Source organism: Macaca fascicularis, chromosome 5, assembly GCF_037993035.2.
Source record: "Macaca fascicularis isolate 582-1 chromosome 5, T2T-MFA8v1.1".
NCBI classification, from domain to species: Eukaryota; Metazoa; Chordata; class Mammalia; order Primates; family Cercopithecidae; genus Macaca; species Macaca fascicularis.
The window spans coordinates 14668590-14688430 of record NC_088379.1 but is presented as its reverse complement, the minus strand read 5'-3'; the positions used below and the strand labels follow the sequence as shown (position 1 = coordinate 14688430).

Here is a 19841-nt window from a genome sequence, read left to right as displayed (position 1 = left end):
TGGCATCTGGATGATGTTTAAAGCCAAAAAGTGGATTCATTTCAGGAGAAAATGCAATTTTAAACAGGATTAAAAAGAAAACAACAATAACACTTGAGACTCAGAACATGTATAAGCTGGACAAAGGAGAATGATGGTCAAAGAATGATGAGAAGGACAAATGGCTGGAGAGGGACGAGGACACCCAGGAGAGGGTGGTGTATGGAGATGCAGGATGTCCTGACAGGCAATGTGTGGGGATGGTGTCTGCATTCAAGCACTGAGCAGGCCGAGTGGTTCCATTCCACTTTCCCAGGTGGAGGTCCCCAGGGGCTGTGGCAAGATATGCTTCAGAGGAAAGGTGGGCACAGGAATGAGACAGGATAAGTTGGAAATGGGAGAGAGTGGAGATAGTATGAATAGCAAATGTTTACCTGGTGTTTGGCCATGAAAGGAAATATAGAGATAAAATGGTAGCTGGATGGGGACTTGGGGTCATAGAATTTTTATGTGTTCAAGACTGAGCACATCTGAGGGCAAAGATCCTACAGAGAGGTTAAGTAAAATGTTCCTATGTTGCATGACCATTCATATTTTCTTCCTTCTATATCCTGGTTGCCGTTCGGAGGACAAGGCATGTAGTCATGATGCTGCTATGGAAAATAAAATGGAAAATGCTTTATGGTGCTGGCCCGGGTTAACTGCAACCAGTGGAGGGCTCAGCAGATGCTTGAGGTGGGGAGTTCTTGGGGGTGGCTGATCAGATCCCGGGGGCTTGAGGAAATGGATCCATGTGATGAAACATCCAGCAATAGATCATCTGCTTAGAAATTGTTTTACCACCTAGTGAAAAGTCAGCAAAGGATGGAAATCTCTTTTACTGGGTCAGAAATGCTAAATCTCAAAGGCTTTCATCTCCAGAGGCACAGAATTATTGTAATGGGTCTGCTGTCTATGACTCCGCTGGGTATTGTCTCTAGATCTCACACACAGTTCTGGTGTTTTTCAAATAGTGACTAATAAATACAGCTCCATATAAAATCACATTTGCTTTCAGAATAGCTTTTTGTCACTTTTTTCTTAATGTATGCCAAAACAAAAATTATTCTCACAAGGAGATTGCAATATGTTTTCCTTTTAATATAAAAAATAATTTTTATTTAAAAATATACTCCATACTTTTGCAATTATAGGTTACAAACTTCACTAATTTCTACTTTGCTGGAAGAATTTCCAACTCATAGCTAGACTGTAAAAAGAAAAGTATACATTGAAATGCCTTCATTTATTATTTCCTGTTCTAAGGATTTGTTCTGTGGAAGTACTCATACAAATATAATATTTAGGAATTTTAATTACAGTAGAATTTAAATAATAAAAAACAGAATAGAAATGCAAATACATATCAGTTGAGAATTATACAAACTACAATAAATCTACATAATGCCAGGCTTTAAACCATGATGTAAATCTACATGCACTGTGACAGGAAAATGTCTAAGATGCATTGTATATAAAGAAGCAAGTTGCATATGATTCATGTTGATACCTGCAGATCTGATTCAGTCATTTTAACTGTGGTACAGAAATTCACTGTAAGCCTATACCAAGATGGGTTTACTCTGCTACTGGGTTATTTCTAGTGGCTTCCTTTTTTTTTTTTTTGTCAAGATCTCACTCTGTCACCCAGGCTGGAGTGCAGTGGTACCATCCTAGCTCACTGCAGCCTCAAACTCTTGGGCTCAAATGATTCTCCTTCCTCAGCCTTCGAGTAGTTGGGACTACATGTATGTACTACTATACTCAGCTAATATTTAAAAATTTTTTGTACAGGCTAGTCTCAAACTACTGGCTTCAAACTGTCCTCTCACCTTGGCCTCCCAAAGTGCTGGGATTACAGGCATGAGCCATCGTGCCCAGGCTGTCTTACTTTTGAGTGATGCTGTGCATATCTTTGCACATGTCCCCATGTACATGTGCACACATAGCTCCTTAAAGAACATCTTGTATCTGAATCAGAATTGCTGGGTCCAAACTGATGAGCCTCTTCAACACTTTAGGAGTTAGGGCCAAGCTGCTCTCTAAAGTGGTAGCTGTAGCAGTTTTCCCTTACACCTGCAGAGTGACCATTTCCCTCATCCTCATTCACATTACTGGACTTCAAATACTGTGTTAATATGATAGATGTATTTCATTGTTTTATTTGGCATAATTTCACATGTATTCGTTGCATTCAGAAAAAGTACCTGGAAAAATAAACTCTAACAAGTGCACATCTAACAGGGGAAAAAAAGTAGTTACACTTAACAAACTTTACTCACCGAATTTCAGATTTATACTCATTGATGGTTTTTTGGATGGTATCAAGAGACGAATGAGGTTTTTCTGGATCAACACCAGTCTGAACAGCATTTCTTAGAGCTTGGAGCTTAAAAAGATATGGATACAAGTTTTGAGTTACACTCTATTCCCTACTGCAGTGCAAGTGGACCCACCCACTTATCCTGGGCAAAATGGTGCCAGCAGTCTATGAATGGATGTTCAAGCATCCAGCTGTCTCCAGACTTTCACATAAATGAATTATGATGGAGAACTGTTTCATCTGTTCTTGAAGAAACTGGATTAGTAAAGAATAGTGTATGTCCATCCTTGTTCCATAGCCCAGATAATCAAGCTGCTCATGAAAATATTATTTTTATGTGTGTATCTTAGAACCAAGTTTTCTTCCAAAGCTAACAGTGGGTTTGCCTGGGTCCAGGACATACGGTGGTATTCTTGTGATACAAAGAAACTATAAAATTACAGACTCATAAAACGAGATATTGTGAAGTTATCTCTTCTTTGGGCAGTAAGGTTTTAAAGTCAGGGCATGAGACTAAAATTGCCTATAGTCAAAATTACCCACAAAAATCCCATGGGATAGTGTCACACTGGGAATAAATCCAAATTCATAGCCATTCCTTTGACCATCAGTTGAAACAACTGACTTGTGTTTAAGTGCCACACTATGGGATAATAAATATAAAGATGAGAATGTTTCTAACGATAGATAATTCTCAAGCCACCAATGGTTTCAAGTTCTGAGCTCACGTAAGCAAGTAATAACCACATATCTTCCACCTAACACCCACTTCTGGTGGGCGCTGTAGTGTTTACAGAAAGCCTTCTGTTTAGGGCAAGTGTGTGCCAATAAATTTGTACACATTACATGTATACCAACTCTGTCTTTCCCTTTGTCTCTAGCTGGATAATGCATCACACATCCTAGACAGAGGAAACATGTGAAAGAGGGGCATATTTTGCTGTTAGAAATTTTCATTGTTTGGGCTCATTGGAAGAACCAACTCCATTGACAATCATTATGGAAGAAATCACATGTACCTTATCAGTAAGAAATTTTGCCTTGTTTCTCTGGTGTCTTGCAAGGTACTGGTCATATAACTGGGCCAGCTTGGCTGCCAAAACATGCTCTCGGCTAAAACAGGGATGATGAGTGAAGATTAACCCCGAAATATCAATGTCCAGTTGGAAATTTCCAGGATGGTCTCCAGATCTGATCATATGCTGACTACTGTGAACATACTTTACTGCCTGCCAAGGAGAGCAGAGTGTAGACAGAACACAGTTAAAGCACTTACTAGATAATGATTCTCTAATCCACAATGGGAAAACAGTTAGATGCAAAATACCTTCTATACTGGACCAGTCAGGTGAAAAATGCTTGATTACCTATTTCCAGGTTTTAGAGGCCAGCTCTTTTTTGAATAGTTGAATAGTAAAATGAAAGACTGGGAATTAGAAAAGAAACCATTTCAATCTTGCTTTCCTAAGTCTTTTAGGTTTTATTACTCGCCCAAGTCGTAGTTCTAATCCTTTTCATGCAGACTATCTTGTTTCTTGGAATCTTGGGTTTTGTAGCTGGTGACCTTGAAATTCTTTGAATGGGAGGAGCATAGATTCTAGTTCAAATCGATCATTATTTGGATCCCGGACATACCCCATGTATTTACATTTTAAAACATGTGGAGAAGGCTTCCTTTTGTAGACAGCAGCAAGAGACATTTACCTAACTGAGCATCATGCTGGCACTCAGTCTTCATGGGGAGGAGAGATATTGGTTTGCAAAATAAGAGTGGGGGCTGTGCAGCTGAGCCAAGCGTGTAGAAAACAAAACAGAAGTATCCAACAGGAATTTCTTGGATCGTTTGCTATATAATGTATCAGATACATCTCTTTGCTTTTCTTCCGTAAAATCTTCAAGATATTTACTTTGATCACTACAGCTACTGTGGGTGGGAGCTCAAGGGTGGAGAGGAGACGTCTTGGGTTTTGTGCCTTTATTTTTTCTCATTATAAAGACGGACTACAGTAAGGATACGGTGGTTGAGACATCACTTGGTCCTTCCTTTTTGCAGAGATGAGCTATTTGTCTAGAAAATGATAATGTATTTATTTTTTTAAATGATAATGTGGCATAAGTAAATTATTTACAAATCATGAGCTTAAAGGAAAATTGTAAAAATTCTGATCAGAATGGAAGCTTTTATCTTCCCTAAATTATGGGTAACATGTTCAGCAACTCTTCATTTAATTATTTTGCATGGTATTATGTAAAGATGCTAGATCTGGGCTATGAGCCTTGGATTCTAGGCCCGGCTCTACCTTGAACTGCTCTGAGACCTCGGGCAAGTCACTATACATCTCTGGGCCTCTAATTTTTCATATGTAGAAATAGGAGGCTAAGAAAAAAGATTAAATTAGCATTTTGTAGATCACTAGGTATCATATCAGGCATTTCACATGCATTATCTCATTTACTCAACAAAGATTAATGGATGTGTACAGTGTGGTAGAGCCTGTCTTCAAGCAGCAATCAATTTAGAAGGGAAAACAGCCCTAGGATCTAAAAGCATGAAGTCTGGGATGTGTAGAGGGAGGTAGGGAAGCCCGGCCCAGAAGAGTGGATTCCAGCATTAAAATCTTATGATTATAAGATTTGAACACATTGTTTTATTTTAAAAAGGCCCTTGTAAAACTGGAATGTGTTTACCAATATTTTAGGCTCAAATCAGGATGAATTAACTATACTGCAGTACTTTCTGGAATATACTGTATTTCCCAAATCTGCATTAGCCCACATTACAATAATTGCTGGTGGTCTCTGCTTTTTGCTTAGCCCAACCAAGTAAAAAAGCTTCCAGGACTCGTTGCAGCCACTGGGCTAGACTGCTCAAAAGACCCCAACTCCCATACTATTAGAGAGAAAGACCTCTAGTTCCTTGTCTCTTCGTCGTATCTGTTCCCTTTCTTATATATTGAGAACTATTATGAACGCAGTAGCAACAATTTCTTTCAAGAATCTTCACTTGGATTTATAGGAGGAAAAACAACTGGGACATGGATCAGCTTCCACTGGTCTTTTGCATCTTATGAAAGCCCTGGGTGGCCTTTAAGAGATCAGATCTGGTCATTAATATACCTACACTTCAGACTGCAACAATGGAGCGCCATTTTTTTTTTTCTCTTTCATTCAGGTAAAAGTATTCAGTTATAAACTACATTAATATTAGAAGTTTTTAATCTCCATGTGACCACCCTTTTATAATCCAGATTACCTGGATTAATTAAAAATTTCCACCTCACAAATATATGTACAACTAGACTTCAAACCACAGACATAATGGAAAATTCCTCTCTAATTGCTTTGCAGCTGCTCGTTCTTGCCTTGCCTTGCCTCTTACCTATGGGGTTCCAGAGTTAATGGGATCGCTCAGGGTGTGGCTCTCACACACTTCTTGGTATGAGTAAATAACATGGGTAGAGTGGTTCTATTTACTTGTAATGTAACTTAAGTCACCTGTACTTTGCACCGCCTGCCACAAATCTGCATTAGCCTAAGTTCCAAAACTTGCTAGTGGTCTCTGCCTTAGGCTCAGCTCAACCAAGTATAATGGTGTTTCAGGACACTTAGTAGTCATTGGGCTAACCGGATCAAAAGACCCCAACTCTCTTCCTATTAGGGAGAAAGACACCTAGTTCCTTGTCCTTTTTTTCTGTTGCATCTGTTTTCCTTTCTTATTTATTGACAACTATCATAAACACAGTAGCAACAATTACTCCCAAGGAGGGATAATATTTAGAGTATATTTTAACTTTAAAATTCATTTGATTTTTTAGTCTTCAACTGAAAACCGAAACTCTAAGAGTTGATGAGTATGGATTATCTATTGATGTTCTCAGCATGTGCAGAGATGCATACCAAAGGAGAAAAAAAAAATTAAAAACTGTACAGAAGACCAGGTGCAGTGGCTCACGCCTGTAATCTCAGCCCTTTGGGAGGCCAAGGCGGGTGGTTCACGAGGTCACGAGTTCAAGACCAGCCTGGCCAAGATGGTGAAACCCTGTCTCTACTAAAAATACGAAAGTTAGCTGGATGTGGTGGCGGATGCCTATAATCCCAGCTACTCGGGAGACTGAGGCAGAGAATTGCTTGAACTCAGGAGGCGGAGGTTGCAGTGAGCCGAGATTGCGCCACTGTGCTCCAGCCTGGGCAACAGAGTGAGGCCCTGTCTCAAAACAACAACAACAAAAATGTACAGAAAATTAATAATCATTGGTAAGTTTACAATGCAAGTTTCTACATTTGCCCTGAGAAAATAATAGCAGCAAAGTCTGGGTCCACCTCAGAGCCTGCAGTAGATTCTAGAATTATTATTCTGGTCTTCCCTGGGAAGCCTTCTCATTTCCCATCTTCTGGAAACACGCCATGTTTCCTGGACATGAGGTTAGTGCATAATAATCCACTTGCCACTGACTAGAGTTTATTTTTTGGTATCGATAATGTGAACCGTGGGGAGAAATATGATTCTTTCCTTCTGGAGTTGTTAAGCTTAGGCTATCAAAGGACACATCCCCTAATATGTAGGACTTCTGTCCTGCCTGCAATTGCAGAGAATGAGGCCCGCTAGTATTCAAGACGAACCAGAGAAAAGAGAGGTGGAAGAGAGGCCTGCTGGCATCAAATCCCTGGTCCTAGCCCCTGAGATCTTGTTTCCTAAAGGTCCTCTTTCATTTTATGATTTATTCCCAGATCCTTTCCAGTTTTTTGAGCCACTAAGTTCCCTCTTTGCTTAAGCTAGTTTGCAATGGGTTTCTGTCATGTGCAACCAAGAGAGTCCTGTGTAGTGCAGTGCTTAGAATGCAGGAGATTAACAATGCTTTGGTGAAAAACTGGTGAGAATAATGATGGGAAAGTGACACTTTTATCTAGTAGTACCTCTGCAGGAGCTTGGAATCATGACACAGTCCTCCAGTGGGTATGCAGTTCTGAAAAAGGGGGGCTCCTACGTGTTGCAGGGGCTTTAACACTTGCTTCCATTTCTGTCTTTCCAGCCAAGGCACGAAGTCTCTCTATGGCCAAGCTAAGGTTGCTCCCTCTGTATTCCCAGAATTTAGCACAGCTAAGAATATCGTAGACTTTTAGTTAAAGATGGAAGTAATAAAAAGGGAAGGAAGGAAGGAAGGACAAAGGAAGGGGAGAAAGAAGAGGGATGCTTGTACTGCTTTTCAACAACTTTTGTTTTTTTTGAGATGGAGTTTTGCTCTTATCACCCAGGCTGGAGTACAAAGGCATGTTCTCTGCTCACTGCAACCTTTGCCTTCCAGGTTCAAGCAATCTCCTGCCTCAGGCTTCTGAGTAGCTGAGATTACACCCACCCACCACCCCTGCCTAATTTTTGTAGTTTTAGTACAGACGGAGTTTCACCATGTTGGCCAGGCTCGTCTTGAACTCCTGATCTCAGGTGATCTGCCCACCTCGGCCTCCCAAAGTGCTGGGATTACAGGTGTGAGCCACTGCGCCGGGCCTGCTTTTCAACAACTTTAACCCTACTTTGCGCCGGGCCTGCTTTTCAACAACTTTAACCCTACTTTGCTATTGTGATTAGGCAAACTGTATTTTATATTGTTTATGTTTTACCTGCAATGTCCTATCTAGCATTTTAATCTTTTACTTTTGCACTAATTACTTCTTAAGATGTGTTAAATTGTATTCTTTCTTATTTGATGTTTAACAGTTTTTCTTTGCATGACAGCTAATTCCTTTTTGCATTTTTCTATCTTTAATTGTCTCATCTCAATTTAAGAACATCCTAATATTGAGACAATATTAGGAACAGAATATTTCACTTTTAAAAACTACTTTTTTCCCCCTCTGTTATTAAAAAAAAAAGTTCAAAAAAGCAGAGCTGAATACCAACTCCCTTCTAAATAAAACTCTTAAATTCTCTAATGGGAGGGTGCACAATCCATCATTTGAGTCAATAGCGTAATATTCCTAACCAAAGAACAACTGGGCTTGACTCAAACGGGTGATCAGTGCTGGTTGATCCTGCTGGGTGAAGTTAGCATCAGACCCAAGCGCTCTGAGGCGTAAATTCATCAAGGCTCTGTTAAGGGCCCAAGGAAATGCCGACTTTTATTTTCTTAACATTTTTCCTTCTATGTATGTATGTATGCATGTATTTTTTAGAGACAAGGTCTCGCTCTGTCAACCAAGCTGGAGTGCAGTGGTGTGATAATAGCTCACTACAACCTTGCACTCCTGGGCTCAAGTGATCCTCCTGCTTCAGCATCTTGAGTAGCTGGGACCACAGGCCTGTGCCACCACGTCTGGCTACCTTTTTATTTTTTGTAGAGGAAGGGGGTCTCACTATGTTGTCCAGGCTGTTCTCAAATTCGTGGCCTCAAGCAGTCCTCCCATGTTAGCCTCGCAAAGCTTTGGGATTACAAGTGTGAGCCCCTGCTCCTAGCTGTAATTGCCAACTTTTGATTTGGCACTCTGACTTGGTTTTCCATTATGTGGATGCCAGGACTAAACCAGAACCTAAGAAAAGCTAGTATTTTGCAGGAGAGACAGTGAATCAGAGAGAGGCATAGAAAAAAGGAATTTCTTTTAATACACGCAGCAAAATCATTTTAATGACATTCAATTTGCACTTTTATTGAGGTATTTCTATGTGCCAGGCACACTGCTAAGTACGAGTTAAGAGGAAGACTATAACCCAGTTCTTGTCCCTAAGTCACTTTCAGCATAGCCAGAGAGGGAGAAAGAAAATGGATTAACAGTACAAGAGCAAAACAATCTTTGCCTGCCGACCTATTTCTTTGCTCTTGCATCATGCCGGAAACTCCTAGGTGGAAGGCTGTTTGGAAGTAAGACTGAAAATAGAGGCTGTAGGCATTTAATTTTTTTTTCTTAAAGGCAAGCCTGTTTCATGGAATAATGGAAAAACTATTTTTGGCAAGAGACAGTCTGAATAAATGAAGGAAAAGGTTAAAGTAAATAAATAAAATGGTAAAAATGTTAATTGTGAAAGAAAAGCACTGTGTTTTGAATAATTGGAAGGTTACATAATTACATTTTTAAAAAAGACTGAGGTATACAACTCAACAATAAACTTAGTAGGTGACCTGTTATGGAATAACAGATAGATATAATATCTCCTCCATTTAAGTTAATCCCCTTTGCTTCTTTCATGTGCAGTCTAAGACATTCTTCATGTTTTGTTGTGTTCAAAGCATAGCCCTGCAATAAATGCCCTTGGAAGATGTCAGCCCCTTTAGCCTTCTTCCTTCTCTAACTTCCTTTGCTCTGTGATGCTTTATGACAAGCCCCTTTCAGTAGAACTCTTCTTTCTTGACTTTCCTGTATCTGCTCGTATGATAGGAAGATTTCGCTTCTCAAAAGTATTGAAAAGAAACCCTCTGTCCTTCTCTACCCGCCCTTCCAGCCCTACTGGCTGCTTCCCAAGAGAGAAGGAAGGACGTGTCTGACTGGAGAGTCAGCTGGAACCCAAGATCCTTAGTCCAGGTTACCTGCAAAGCTAAGCAGTGGCCCCTGGCTGTCCTGTCTTAGCTGTCTCCAAGGAGAGGTTGTTCACTGGCCTGCATGGTCTGCTTGGCACTCCACCTGGTAAATACACCAGAGCCGCTCAGCTTGTGTCTAGATGGGGAACAAAATTCGTGAGAAATGGAACAGGAAACCATCTGGTCTCCGGTTCAAGTGGCTTTCTGCCATCTGGTTTTACCCTTAGTGCGAGGGATATCTGGATCCCTCTCTGACTCCAGTGTATTTCCAAGTTGGTTTAGAATTTCAAAAGGAGACAGATGAGATCCATTGGATCCCTCATGCCCTACCCTCCATATTAATTACTCTTCTGTTTTCTAACTTTAACCCATAATTCAGTGTTCATCATATCTGTGTTTAATGGAATGGATAGGTGGATGATGATACACACTGATGGATTATTCAATAAATGCGTAAGTTGATATTGTTTTGATCACTAATTATATCATGTATTTTTGTCATGTAACCAAATAGATGATAAATTCATCATGGACTGGAACTTATCTTTACCCTTGTTTTGTAAATCTGCTTCCAGGATCACATTTCTGTACAAAGCAGCCATCCACTGATACTTGTCTGTAATAATATTTTAGAGAAATTTATAATTTTTAAAAAGGTCATACTCATATATCATCTCAGTACTCATGATGACCCCATGAGGGAGAGAAAATGATTATTATTCCTATTTTTCAGTTAAGGAAAAATATCCAGAGAGGTAAAGGAATTTGCCCAAAGCTGCAAGCTAATTAGTTAGTAGGACAGCAGGACTGTACTCAGTCTCTGTCTGGGCCTGTGTTTTCTCTGTTCATCATTCCTCTTTATAGACAAAAATGATGATTGTTATACGCACCCCATTCTGTTTCACGTGATCAGTGCTGAATGTTACAAATTTAAAATTATACAGATTTCTGAAGGAGGCAGTCCCAGTGATATGGTTTGGCTGTGTCCCCACCCAAAACTCATCTTGAATTGTAACTCCCACAATTCCCTCATGTAATGAGAGGAGCCAGGTGGGAGTTGATTGAATTATGGGGGTGGGTCTTTCCTATGCTGTTCTTGTGATGGTGAATGAGTCTTATGAGATCTGATTGTTCTAAAAATGGGAGTTTCCCTACACAAGCTTTCTCTTTGCCTGCTGCCATCCATGTAAGATGTGACTTGCTCCTCCTTGTCTTCCACCATGATTGTGAGGCCTCCCCAGCCATGTGGAACTGTAAGTCCATTAAACCCCTTTCTTTTGCAAATTGCCCAGGTTCGGGTATGTCTTTATCAGCAGCATGAAAATGGACTAATACAGTAAATTGGTACAAGAAGTGGGGTACTACTGAAAAGATACCCAAAAATGTGGAAGCAACTTTGGAATTGGTAACAGACAGAGGCTGGAACAGTTTGGAGGGGTCAAAAGAAGACAGGACAATGCGGGAAAGTTCGGAACTCCCTAGAGACTTGTTGATTGACTTTGACTAAAATGCTGATAATTATATGGACAGTGAAATCCAGGCTGAGGTGTCTCATATGGAGATGAGGAACTTGTTGGGAACTGGAGCAAAGGTGACTTGTTATATTTTAGCAAAGAGACTGGTGTCACTTTGCCTCTGCCCTAGAGATTTGTGGAACTTTGAACTTGAGAGAGATGATTTAGGGTATCTGGCAGAAGAAATTTCTAAGCAGCAAAGCATTCAAGAGGTGACTTGGGTGCTGTTAAAGGCATTCAGTTTTATAAGGGAAGCAGAGTATAAAAGTTCAGAAAATTTGCAGCCTGACAATGTAAAAGAAAATCCCATTTTCTGAGGAGAAATTCAAACCAGCCATAGAAATTTGCATAAGTAATATGGAGCTGAATGTTAATCACCAAGACAATGGGGAAAATGTCTCTGGGGCATGTCAGAGGTCGTCACAGCATCCCCTCCCATCACAGGCCTGAAGGCTTAGGAAGAAAAAAATGTTTTCTTAGACCAGGCCCAGGGTCCCCATTCTGTGTGCAGTCTAGGGACTTGATGCCCAGTGTCCCAGGTGTTCCAGCCATGACTAAAAGGAGCCAAGGTACAACTCGGGCCACGGCTTTGGAGGGTGCAAGCCCAAGCCTTGGCAGCTTCCACATGGTGTTGAGCCTGCGAGTACACAGAAGTCAAAAACTGAGGTTTGAGAACCTCTGCCTAGATTTCAGATGATGTATGGAAATGCCTGGATGGCCAGGCAGAAGTTTGCTGCAGGGGCACGGCTCTCATGGAGAACCTCTGCTACGGCAGTGCAGAAGGGAAATGTGGGGTTGGAGCCCCCACACAGAATTCCTACTGGGGCACTGTCTAGTGGAGATGTAAGAAGAGGGATACTGTCTTCCAGATCCCAGAATGGTAGACCCACTGACAGCTTGCACTGTGTACCTGGAAAAGCTGCAGACGCTCAACACCAGCTCATGAAAGCAGCCAGGAGGGAGGCTGTACCATGCAAAGCCACAGGGGTGAAGCTGCCCAAGACCATGGGAACCTACCTCTTGCATCAGCGTGACCTGAATGCGAGACATATTTACCCAATGCCTGTACCTCCATTGTATCTAGGAAGTAACTAACTTGCCTTTGATTTTACAGACTCTTAGGCAGAAGGGACTTGCCTTGTGTCAGATGAAATGTTAGACTGTAGACTTTTAAGTTGATGCTGAAATGAGTTAAGACTTTGAGGGACTTGTTGGGAAGGCAATGACTGATTTTGAAATGTGAGGACAGATTTGGGAGAGGCCAGGGGTGATATGATATGGTTTGGCTGTGTTCCTACCCAAATCTCATCTTGAATTGTAACTCCCACAATTCCCAGGTTTCGTGGGAGGAAGTGGGTGGGAGGTGATTGAATTGTAGTGGCAGATCTTTCCTGCACTGTTCTCATGATAGTGAATGAGTTTCACAAGATCTGATGGTTTTATATATGGGAGTTTCCCTGCACAAGCTCTCTTTTTGCCTGCCACCATCCACGTAAGACGTGACTTGCCCCCCTTGCCTTTTGCCATGATTGTGAGGTCTCCCCAGCCATGTGGAACTGTAAGTCCATTAAACCTTTTTCTTTTGTAAAGTGCCCAGTCTTGGGTAGGTCTTTATCAGCAGCATGATAACAGATTAATACACCCAGGAAAGCAAGAGCAATGTAATTAAATATGAGAGCAGACAACTGTAATGATAGCCAGCACTTACTAAGCTCTGTTTTAGGCACTTGTGTGGATTACCTCATTCAATTTACACAGCAAGCCTAGGAGGCAGACACTGCCATCGTGCCTACCTTACAGATGAAGACATTGAGGCATGAGAGACTAACGGCCAAGTTCACCCAGTGAATGGTAGAGCAAGGGCTGGAATTAGGCAGCCGGTTACCAGACTTAGGAAAATACGATATAAAGGATTTGCAAGGATAGAAAATCTCTAGCCATATAATAAAGAGACAACAAATGGGAAGTGGTCCTGCAGCAAATGTGAGATGACAAGGGAAAAGAGAGGGCAAAAGAAGAAAAATAAGGGTAGCTAACCAGGATGCGTGAAAAAAGATCCTAACTCAGTCATTCCTAGCTAGGAAACTCACTCCTTGTTTAAGAAGGGATTCATTGAGTATAATTAGACTTACTCTTACGTAATATGCCTGATGTTTGTTCTTTATGTGTAAGATTGTGAATTATTTTAAAAAATTAAAGTGGAATGTTATAAACATAGCACCCCAAGCTATTCAAAAAGCAAAGCACTTTCAATTTCATGTAATAAAAGTGGAGAGAGGGGAGTGTCTACCTTTTTATATAGTGTTTCAAGCTCTGCCTTAATGCTCTGCTCCTGTGTTAGTACTGGCCGCCTCGAAGGAAATGGCTTGATGGGGTTTGGCAGAGCTAGGATCCTACCGTCATCTCCAAACCATCTTCTTTCCTGTAGGTGAAGCAGAGGGAATGACAACATTCTCTTCTAATTGAACAGAAAATGGTTTATAACACAAACAACGTTTCTTGAAAATTCTGTGTCAACATATATATTTCATGTACCTCCTCCCCCAACAGAACTGTAAAAGTCTGTTTCCATTAGAAATCAAGTCTTCACTAACGCCTCTCACAACTGATTTAAAATGTACACCCTGGCTCCCTAAATAGTATTTTAAAGAACTTAAATGAATGCTTAAGAAAAATTTATTTTCTATTCATTAAACATTTAAGAAAAAAAAAAAACGCAGGATAAAAACTCAAAATTGAGACTATTCTACCTATGGATAATTTAAAAATTCTGTCAAGTACGAAAAGGTTGCCAGCATCTGGTTTAGCAGGAAAAACACAGATTCAGCTAGCAAAGATGGATTTTGAGCAGTTGAGAAGTTGTGTTATTTGAGGATCAATAAATGTACTGAGAGAGAAAGTTAAAACAAAAATTGAACCACTTTCTGTGGATAACCTCAAGAGGAAATGAGTACAGTGGATGCAATGACTGCCCTGTTAGGAAAATAAAAGCTATGTCTAGTGCACCCAGGCCACACTTGGGAGCAGAACGTGCACACTTACGGGATCCTGCATCAGCAATCTGTTCTCCATGATGTTCTGATTGGTGCGTGCCACCTCTGGTCTTACCCCAGTGTAAAGGCCTTCATCTTCCAGGAACCTGGGCTGTACATTCTCAGGAAGCTTTTTATATGTAGGGACTAGATAGTTTATAAATAAATAAAACATTAGGACCAATCTAAATATCTCAAACTGCATTTTGGTGAATTAATCACTAGAGATTTCATTTATGTTTTTAGAAAATGCAAATTTTCCAAATTAATTTTTAAAAGCAGAACCAAGGGAAAGATGAATGTGCTCACTTATAGGAGTATGTTGTAGAATCAGGTATTTAAAGAAAATACCTAAATAATTTAATATGTAACTCATCAGTGTGGCATACTGAGAAGAAGGTAGTATTCAAATCATAGGACAAGGGACAAGTTTTAGCTTTATTACTTTTCAGCTGGGTGAATTGGGGCCAGGCACTTCTTTGAACTCTCTCCTCCTGTACAAAAGAGATAATAATCTACTTAACTGGGCTTCTGGGAGAATTAAATGAGGTAAAGTATGAGGACGTGCTTTGTAAATGAACAGGTTTATATGAGTGAACGTGATCATTACCTCATTTATTCATTCACTACTTTATTCATTCATAGAACACATCTTTACTGACAGCCTCCTTGTGCCGGGCACAGATGAGACTCTGGGAATCCAGGCCAGTCCCCTGCTGCCTTGGAGCTTGGATTGTAGTGGGAGTGACAGGCAGCAACAGGAAGCAAAGGTCTCTACAAGATCACGCCATAGAGTAGTAGGAAAATACACGGGGAATGGTGACTTAGGGAAGGGTGGGGATAAACTTAAGATGAAAGAAAGGCTGTTCTCATAAACTCTCAGCCCCTGTAACTGATCACTGATTTGATAAAAGGCTTCCCACAGTACTTTGGTGTATCTTCCATTAGTCTATCAATAAGTGTTTGTTGAATGGATATTTTTCCATGTTCTGTGTTTTTTTTTGTTGTTGTTGTTTGTTTGTTTGAAGATATTTCTGGATTGTTAAATCAGATTAGAAACTGGAATCAGATCTGGAGATGAGGCATCCTTATGCACTAGCCATATTTCATTACAAAATAAGTGACGATTTCTAAACTGAACAAGAAAATAAAAAGAGCAAGTACCTGTCTGCCTACTGGGTATGAAGAGCATTTCTGTTTCCATCTGCAGCCGATCATGAATGCTTTCATAATCTGCAGGTCTGACTGCTACAAAATCATCAGCCATGTGATCTAAGCCCAATAGGAAGTCCTCGGCATCATCACCATTAAGCAGTTCTTCCTCATCCTGCATAATGTTAAAAAGTAACAAGAAAAAATCATGCTAAGATTTTTAGTTAGAAAAATAATTAACAATACCAAACTCATGAAACTTAACATTTCCTACAACTTTTATCTTTTCCTTTTATAAAAAATGAAAGCATAGAACTATATAATCTTTCATATTTAACAAGTGGGTTTAAAAAAAAATTGTTTTGCACTATTCTGCACACCTGGAAGATGTCAAAATCAGAGATGGCTGTTTCAGAAGAGAAGTGGTAAGCAAAACAATCAAAATCCCAACAGATATGGCCTCCTTTGAGGGTGCTTACTTTTGGCCATTTATGTAAAGAATTGGGCTCATAATTTATGTAGCAGTTTAACCTTCCACCTGGCACTAAACCAAGGGAAAAGGCACCAAGTGTATAGGTGCACAGTCTACACACCCTGTTCAGACTGCCTAGGTTTAAATCCCAGCTTCACCATATACTGTCTGAGGAATTTGAAACTGCTTATTTAACCATCTGATCCTCAGTTTCCTCACTTATAAGATGGTTATAGTAATAGAGTTTACCTCTAAGCACTTTGTGGGGATAAAATTAAATGATGCACTTAAAAATTCAAAGCAAAGAGGCTATAATCACAAATGTTAGCTGACATATATTGATTTTGTTTGGATATTTTCCAAACATCTTCTCCCCCTTCCTCTTTTTCTTTCTCCTTCTTTTAAAAATTTAAACCTGGTATCCATTTATGAGCAACATCTTTTAAAATCCTGTGGAGACTTTCAGGTAGCTGAAGACAACGATGGCAGTCTAGCTACTTGCCTCTTAATATTTCCTCCCCATGTACACGCAACAGTAGGGAAAGAAAAAGGGAATCTATGTAGAAACCATGCTTTTAACTTAGCTTGAAGACAGAGAATGTCGAAACATCGAACAAGTGAAAAGAGGAAGATCACCAGATGGCAGTGTGTAATCTTCCTTCTCCTGCCCCACCTCTGCTTTGTGGTGAGCAAAATCACCCAGAGAAAAACTGCAGAGAAGACAGAAAAGGGAAGCTAGCAAAAGGGGCTACAGAGGATCTAAAACTTTGTTCAAAAAGACTAAATCAACCTTGAAGATGAAAATACTTTAAAAGTGTCCGGGCAGAGCAGAGCATGGACTATAGGGAAGGGGCTTCAAAATGTGTGTGATTTAAAATGTGTGTGATTTTAGGAAAACAGAGCTTCTGGGGCAGTGAATAGGCAAAAGGAAGGGAGAAGTGGCCTTTGGTGGAAAGTGTCATAATCTCAGAAGATGTTCACAACTGGAGACTTCTATCAACAGGTGAAGCCCAATTCTCCTCCATTTGAGAGTGCACTATGCCTCGTGACTTGCTTCTCCTGAGTAGAATATGGCAGAAGTGACAGTGTGTGGCTCCTGAGACTAGGTCATAAAAGGAAGTGTGGCTTATTTTTTGGGTTCTCTCCTAGATCACTTGCTTTTGGGAAGTTAGCTGTCATGTCAGGAGGACACTCAAGCAACACTGAATGAGCTGAATGCTGATTTGCAGAACGATTGTTATAGTATAAGCTAAAATATTCCTGAGCTTCTATAAATCTAGGTAAAAGAAGTGCATTTCTGGGAGGCATTTTTCAAAGGAGGAGATTATAAGCAAAGCAGAGAATTAAGCCAATTATGTGAATACTAGAATATCCTAGGGTGTTTTCATTATTTTTAATGTGGTAAAATATATATAACATAAAGTCCACCATTTTAACATTTTTTTTTTCTTTTTTTTTTTTTTTTTGAGACAAAGTCTTGCTCTGTCATCTAGGCTGGAGTGCAATGGCACGATCTCGGCTCACTGCAACTTCCGCCGCTCGGGTTCAAGTAATTCTCCTGCCTCAGCCTTCTGAGTAGCTGGATTACAGGTGCCTGCCACCACACCCAGCTAATTTTTGTAATTTTAGTAGAGACGGGGTTTCACCATGTTGGCCAGTCTGGTCGCAAACTCCTGACCTTAGGTGATCCACCTTCCTCGGCCTCCCAAAGCTGGGATTACAGGCCACCGCGCCCAGCCCATTTTAACCATTTTTAGGTGAACAATTCAGTAGCATTAAGTAAATTCACGTTGTGGTCCTACCATTACCACCATCTGTCCATCTTCCCAGACTGAAATTCTATGCCCATTAAATAACAACTTTGATTCCTTCCTTTAGTCTCTGACAACCACCATTCTACTTTCTGTCTCTATGATTTTGACTATACAATGTAGCTCATATAAGTGAAATCACAGAATATTTATTCTTTTGTGACTGGCTTATTTTTCTTAGTGTAATGTCTTCAAGGTGTATCTATGTTGTGGCATGTGTCTGAATGTCCATGCTTTCTGAGGGTGTATACTATTCCATTGTATATTTATGTTTATCCATTTATCTGCCAGTGAACACTTGGGTTGCTTCTACCTTTTGGCTTTTGTGCATAATGCTGCTATGAACATTGATGCACAAGTATATGTTCAAGTTCTTGTCTTCAATGTTTTTGGATATATACACAGAGTGAAATTGAATTGCTGGATCATATTATAATTCTGTGGTTAACTTTTGAAGAACCACCATACTGTTTTTCACAGCAGCTGCACTATTTTACGTGGTTGCAAGCAATGCATCAAAGTCCAATTTCTCCATATCCTCTATGACACTTGTTTTGTTTTTGATAAGAGCCATTCTAATGGCTGTGCAGGGGTATCTCATTGTGGGTTTGATTTGCACTTCCCTTATGATGAATGGTGTAAAGTATCTTTTTATGGACTTATTGTCTATTTGCATGTCTTCTTTGAAGAAATGTCTATTCAATGCCTTTGCCCATTTTTAAATGGTATATTCTCCTTTTATCTCACACATACCACCCACAGTTGCAGAATTTGAGTTGTAGCCTGAGTGTGGTGTTTGGGCACAAAAAGCTGCTTACTTTGTAAGGTTGCGATAAGAGAGAGACTGAGGTTTCATTTGCCTTGCAGAGGAACATACTTTGCACATGGAATAAATACTAATCATTTTGTGGAGTCTAGCAAGAAAAATCCACAAGCCACATTATTTAATTTTTTTTTTCACAAAAGAAAGATAAACAGGTTTAATCAAGGTTCTTCTTACCACATTGTAGGGTCTAACCCAGAGCACAGGGAGCCATGTGAATTCAGTACTTGGGATTTCAACTCATGGGGAGTGTCATTTTCCTGGTGGTGGTGGGTTTTCTCCTCAGCCACTTTCTTTCTTGCAGGTATATCACCCTTTTCCTCCTAGCCCTCCACCCACACATTACCATCCTGATATTAAATACCATTTCCTTTCCTCTTCCTCGTGCAGGTGGTTCTTCTTCTTCCCCTTCCTCCTCCTCTTGATTAGTTCCCGCTCTATGTCTTGCTTTTGGCTTTTCCTCTGATTCTTCTGGTTCGGGATCAAAGCTGAAAGTAAAGAAGTTGTAGGCCTCTTCTGGAGAAGGGAAGCCAGGTGGAACCTAACGAAAAGCAAGGAGCAATCGCAAGTTCCCATTTATAAGCTGTAATGGGCTCTGCACAATTAACTGACAGCTGGCTTGATGCTAATGGGATCAGGCGTATTCCAGGCCTCCGAAGCATACTGTCTTAGTTAAAGGTGTGAGATTACTGGTAATAAACTTTAATACCTGCCACAGGCAGTGGGAGGCCTCCTTTAATAGTAACTCTAATCAGTGACTTTTAAAAAAACCCAGCAATTATTTACATTCCAATAAGTACATAAATATATTATTTATAGTAGTAAACACTTTAGATAAGGTTATTAAAATGACAAACAGTGGATTTATTGTTTTATCAGCCAATGCTGAGATAGTTTTTTGTTTTATTATGAGAAATACAGAAATTTTTAAACAAATGACCTTTTTTTGTTGTTTCTCTTTTTGAGTTAGTACTCTCCTTTTTTCCTGTAATGAAAGCTGGGGCAACTTCAGAGCTGAACAAATTGTCTCATCACCAACATTTCCTGTCTTTCCATGCACCCCCTCTTCCTCAAGTCAGGGAATATTCTGATCTCTCCAGCTAGTATGAAAGTTGGAATCACTTCTCATACTTTTTTCTTGCAGACTGCATGGCAACAGGAGTCAGGTTGTGTATGTAGTCATTTATTTAT

General features: G+C 40.1%; 1 protein-coding gene and 1 long non-coding RNA gene across 10 annotated transcripts in view; one reads left to right on the top strand and one right to left on the bottom strand.

Annotated features, from left to right (window-relative positions):
• CC2D2A (coiled-coil and C2 domain containing 2A) overlaps window positions 1-19841 on the bottom strand; it is a 134101-nt gene that overhangs the window by 68631 nt on the left and 45629 nt on the right. For all 9 annotated transcript variants that reach the window (XR_012434690.1, XR_012434691.1, XM_045392157.2 and 6 more), the window contains 6 exons: window positions 19015-19191; window positions 15557-15719; window positions 14403-14539; window positions 13651-13782; window positions 3361-3570; window positions 2301-2407 (listed from right to left, as the gene is read on the bottom strand). Coding sequence is in view for 7 of the 9 variants with exons in the window: in XM_045392157.2 (XP_045248092.2) it covers window positions 2301-2407; window positions 3361-3570; window positions 13651-13782; window positions 14403-14539; window positions 15557-15719; window positions 19015-19191 (926 nt within the window). In the remaining 2 variants the exon portion in view is untranslated. The remainder of the gene's footprint in view (window positions 1-2300; window positions 2408-3360; window positions 3571-13650; window positions 13783-14402; window positions 14540-15556; window positions 15720-19014; window positions 19192-19841) is intronic.
• Window positions 1-19841, top strand: part of LOC135970883 (uncharacterized) — a 67518-nt gene that overhangs the window by 39423 nt on the left and 8254 nt on the right. The gene's annotated exons all lie outside the window — the stretch shown is intronic.